Source organism: Spea bombifrons, chromosome 8 (assembly GCF_027358695.1).
Source record: "Spea bombifrons isolate aSpeBom1 chromosome 8, aSpeBom1.2.pri, whole genome shotgun sequence".
Taxonomy (NCBI): Eukaryota; Metazoa; Chordata; class Amphibia; order Anura; family Pelobatidae; genus Spea; species Spea bombifrons.
Genome location: NC_071094.1, coordinates 32,944,338 through 32,949,226, shown reverse-complemented (window position 1 = coordinate 32,949,226; position 4,889 = coordinate 32,944,338). Strand labels below are relative to the sequence as shown.

Genomic DNA, 4,889 nt, shown 5'->3' with positions numbered 1-4,889 from the left:
AACAAAACAGTTTTTGTTGTAAATAATGGTTATTTGTGTAACTCACGCAATTATGCGGGCATAAAAATGTTTACTGACTATTTAGGATGTAGATATTACTCTTTGATCATTATTATTGTTCAGATATTAGCTTTTTCTCAATTCTGCAGGGAAATCGTATTTAGGCACTGATATCACTGGATCTTTTTGCAGTATCCTCTTATCAAAGGATTCAAAATATGTTATTAATGTCCACAAAACACAAATAACCATCCTGAAAAAATACTAAGCATAAGGTCAGGCCATATGTATCTGCAGTTTTGCAACATTTCAGTAAATCTTTATATGTCATCAGTTCAAATATACAAAAATATATTAATATATATATATTTCATACACAGAATATATTCAGTTGTGTAACTTTCTTTTTAATTAGGAAAATAGTTTTAAAACAATTAGGATTATGACCATTAGAGCTGAAATAAAATTTAAAGAAGAAATGATATATATATATGTATCTGTGTGTCTTCCAACAGAGGAAGTAGGCAATTAATTTCTATTTTCTATAACTGAAATTTATATACATCATCTTGAAGGAATCAGATTTACAATCGAGATTTTTTAAGATTATATTGTGGAAGCCAAGCAAGTGAAAGAACAAACCCATATCCTCCAATTTCCAAGTTTTGTATCTGAAATAATGTACATTAAAATATGTTCAATGTATAAATGCTAGAAGCAACAATTAGGTTACTTAAAGTGCAAAGGCACTTTAACTGAAAAAAGTGACACATAGTGGCTACAATTGGTAATTGATTTTAAACAGTTCAATTGTATTTACATAAAACTGCTCATTTCACTGAGATCTTTGGAGATCTTCTACTTACTTAATATTAGATAAAGTATTCACCCATTGTTGTAAAAAAAAAAAAGACAATTCATAAGCAACTCACTAAAACATTCATGTAAGGATATTCATTCTAGAAAAAAAAGTAGAAATAATTTAAAGAAAAAAAAATGTAAGTTAAAAAAGACATTTTGTCTTTCAATGCAATTTTGTCTTCCAGTGTTACTGCAGTGTAATCTTGCACCCGTATGTCTTAAAGGGAAGAAAGAATCAAAAATCCTTAGCCAAAAAGATTATACTCAATTGTTTCAGACACTTCAAATGAACAGAAGGCTTGGAGCAATATTTTGTGAAGTCTTGCCTACAGCTGACTTATTGCAGTTTGTTTTTCCAAAACCTCAAGGTAATCTGGTTCTGATTGCAGTTTTCCTTGAAGCAATAAATGCTCGTGTTTTGATTGTTCTGCAAAGTATTTTCTGGGAGTGCCATATAAAACCGTTTTGTTTAACCGGTCCTGATTCTGACGCCTTGATTCATATGCAGGAATGAGCTGCCTTTTGGGCAATGTACAAAAATTATAATGGACTATCCCAGCACTGGGTAATTCTTTTACCCTTTCTGTGATGTTCTGGTATAGAAGTTCAGGCTCTCCTGGTGCTGGTGACTTTTCCAAAAGTTCAGTTGTGCTTATTGTATATGCAATGGCACTTGGATCATCTTTGTTGTGGTCCAGTTTACTGTAACTAAATTCTTGAAGGTTTCTGTAGTAGGCAACATGATCTCCATCTTTCTGCATGTAGATAGGGTTTTGGCACATTTGGCCAACAGGTGGAGGGATGTAGTTGTAGACGTGAGCTTCTGTTTTGTCGTTAGAGTTTGGATTGTAGGACCCATATTGTAGCTGAAAGGAATTTAGATCTAAATTGTTTACACTGCTACTTGGGACACTCTGTACCCCTTTTCGTCTTTTCAGGACAAAGACAAATAGTCCTGCCCCAAAGCAAACAGACAAGATGAAAACTACCAGCAATCCCAAAATTAGCACAGATAGTGGAACTTCAGTATGCAGTTCTGGATAGGGGCTTGGAGGTATGCTGGAAGAATGCGGAGTGCTGGTTTTCTGGTTGAATGACAATACAGTGGCATCAGCCAAGTTCGGGTTTTCTGGACAAATTTCATCCTTAGGCAGAAACCTCAAATGCTCCCCAGCATGTTTAAGTGGTGATTCACAAGTTACTTCCTGAACAACCACAGTAGAACTTGACTGTTCTATCCACTTCTTCAGGCCTAAAATATCACACGTGCAATCCCAAGGATTTTCCTGGAGGTCTATCTGGATAAAAGCAGTAAGCTGTTCTAGAACTCCCTTCAGGGGCAGAAAAGAGAAATGGTTGTTTCTCAGATTCAGTCTAGTGAGGGCAGTGCCACCAAATACTCCATCTGGTAAAGATCTCAGCAGATTATTGTTAAGAAACAAGAGTTGAAGGTTACTTAAAGCGTCAAATGTGTGTGGCACTATGTCCTTGATGACATTGTACTCTAAATATAGGTATTGCAAACTGTATAGGCCATCAAACATTGAAGGATACAACATCTCAATGTAATTCCCATTCAGGTATAGTCTACGCAAACTTGTCAGGTTTGAAAAGGCACCTTCCTGTATTATGGCAATCCGGTTATTTCCTAAATGTAGTAGATCCAGAGATGCAAATTCAAGGAGATCAGTTTTATAAACAATTTGTAAGTAGTTACCTGTCAGATATAGTTTCCTTGGGCTGGTAGGTTTGGGTTTAAGATCAGAGATGTTACTAATTTTTCTCTCCTGGCAATTAACATTTAAACCACTGTCAGAGCTCATGGAGGTGCACACACAACTTTCAGGGCAGGTTAAAGGAACAGGGGACTTGGTCTGATATACCATAATAGGCCCAAATATCTGCCGATCTTTGGACACTGTGACTCTAGGTGTGGGTCTGTTCCTGGTTTTAGGAGGTCTGCTGGATTTTGGGGCCCTTGTAGGAGTTAGTGCTGGGTTAAATGTAGGAGGCATCCTGTGTATACGAGGGTCTGGGTGCACCGACCTCTGATTAGTGTCACCTGAGCTTTTTCTAGGACATAGGTCTTGCCTGGTCAGCTGTGTGACATCTTTTCCATGCAACCTGAATGGGGTCTCACAGACAATCTCCCCAACAAAGACAGTGATTGTATCTAACCATGCTTTGAGTGGAGACAGATCACACGTACAATTCCAAGGGTTCTCCTCCAGCTGGATTTCCATGATACCTCCTATGTGTTCAAGGACACCAGCAAAGGGCAACATTTTAAGCCTATTACCTCTCAGATCCAAGTGAGTTAAAAGCACAAAACGAAAAACGTTGTTTGGGAGAGACAGCAGTAGATTGTCATTGAGGATCAAGACTTTTAATTTATTCATCTTGCTGAAAGCCCCTGCTTCAATAACACTGATAAAATTATAATCTGCTTGCAAATATTCTAGACTCTCAAGACCCTGGAAAGTTTCCTCTTTTAACATTTCCAATTTATTATTATTGAGATGTAACCTTTTCAGGGTCTTCAGCCCGTTGAAAGCCCCAGCTCTGATCTCCTGTAGTTCGTTATTGCCTAAATGGAGGGTAACTGCATTGGAGTAATTGACAAACTCATTTGGGTAGAGCCTGCTCAGTAAATTACCATTAAGGAAAAGCTGGTAGATCCTTGACTGGGGAGGAAGAAGCAAACTGACGCTTGTAAAGCCCTTATTTTCACAATTAATATTTAGAACGTTCTCTTTTTCTTCGCACAAACAGCGAATTTTGCATATGTCTTTGGCAGTTTTTCGGCTTTCTGTCCTTAAAATCCCAGTCACAGATATAAAACTCAGCAATAAAACGCTGTTCAGCATCTTTATACTCCAAAGATCCCAGATCTGGTTCCTACGTTAAAATCTAAGAGAGAGAACAAGAGAACAGTCTGTAAATGCAGCAGGCACCCATCAGACTTATAATGTTATATTATCTTATTGTCATCAATTATGATATCATTGTTTTTGATAATGATGTAATATACTATTTTCTGAAAGAAGGATTGTAAACTTCATCCCTTCCAACATCTCCTTCCAAAAACGTAACCCCCCCCCCACCCAGCTCCCATGCCTTCTCTATAGAATTGTATAAAGTGATATCCTAATACCTGGCAAGAGGATTCTAAACTTCATCCCCTCCAACATCTCCTTCCAAACAGTGACCCCAGCTCATGTCTTCTAGTCATCTTCCACGCTGGTTTTATTTTAACATGCTGATCCAGCCATATATATATATTTAGTAGCATGCTGTACTTACACATCAGGGGAGCATGAGGTTCTCCCTGGCAGGTCCTATGCAGGCTTGCACATCAAAAGCTTAAAATCCAAACTCATCTCAGTTTTTCCAAATCCATAGCCTCCGAGGAAATGTACATTGAAGTTAGAGGGGGGGTGGGAGTCTGCCGTGGCTGCCTGGGAGTAGTTGCTGCGGTGGCTGCTTTTTCCTCATCTGCTTCCCCTGTGTGAGTGGGGTTTCTATTGAGGCTTCTCCTTCTGCAGGCTCCTTTGGACCGAGAGGGGATGACGTCACGCCCTGGAAATTTGTTGCTGGGGAGCTGTGCAAGCACGTTGTGCCTGTGTCTATTGCACTCCCTTGTAAAGCGCTTTCATTGTGGCAAAAGGAGTGTAAAACTCAATTGTGATCTCTCCGGATCCTGTCTGCATGGGAGATGACAGTGGCTGCACAACCCCCTCCCTTCTTGTCCTAACACTTTGAGCATCTCTCACAAACTGCACTGCTGGAGAATTCTACAGTAAGTTTAATCTACATATGTTTACACATATTTTTTTCCCCTATGTATGTGTCATCTGGTGTCTAAACCTCTCAGTCATTTACATTTTAATTAGGGGTAATTATTAAGAGTTATTTGCTTTCTTCTTCATTGTACTCATTTTAACTAATGTACCTATGAAATCATTGGGTATATCTGCTTGCTACAATATTTCCTAAAATGGCAATATTGTTTCTTTCTGAATACACAT

General features: G+C 38.4%; 1 protein-coding gene across 1 annotated transcript; it reads right to left on the bottom strand.

The window, feature by feature from the left end:
* Nucleotides 1–386: 386 nt before the first annotated feature.
* On the bottom strand, nt 387–4,652 carry SLITRK2 (SLIT and NTRK like family member 2). The gene is made up of 2 exons (XM_053473318.1): nt 4,165–4,652; nt 387–3,771 (listed from the first exon to the last, which is right to left on the bottom strand). Exon 2 carries the CDS (start codon nt 3,726–3,728, stop codon nt 1,188–1,190), a length of 2,541 nt encoding a protein of 846 aa, XP_053329293.1. The 5' UTR covers nt 3,729–3,771; nt 4,165–4,652; the 3' UTR covers nt 387–1,187.
* Nucleotides 4,653–4,889: the final 237 nt, after the last annotated feature.

Coding starts and splice junctions, on each gene's coding strand:
- SLITRK2 (XM_053473318.1), bottom strand. CDS start 3,728: ATGCTGAACAGCGTTTTATTGCTGAGTTTTATATCTGTGACTGGGATT.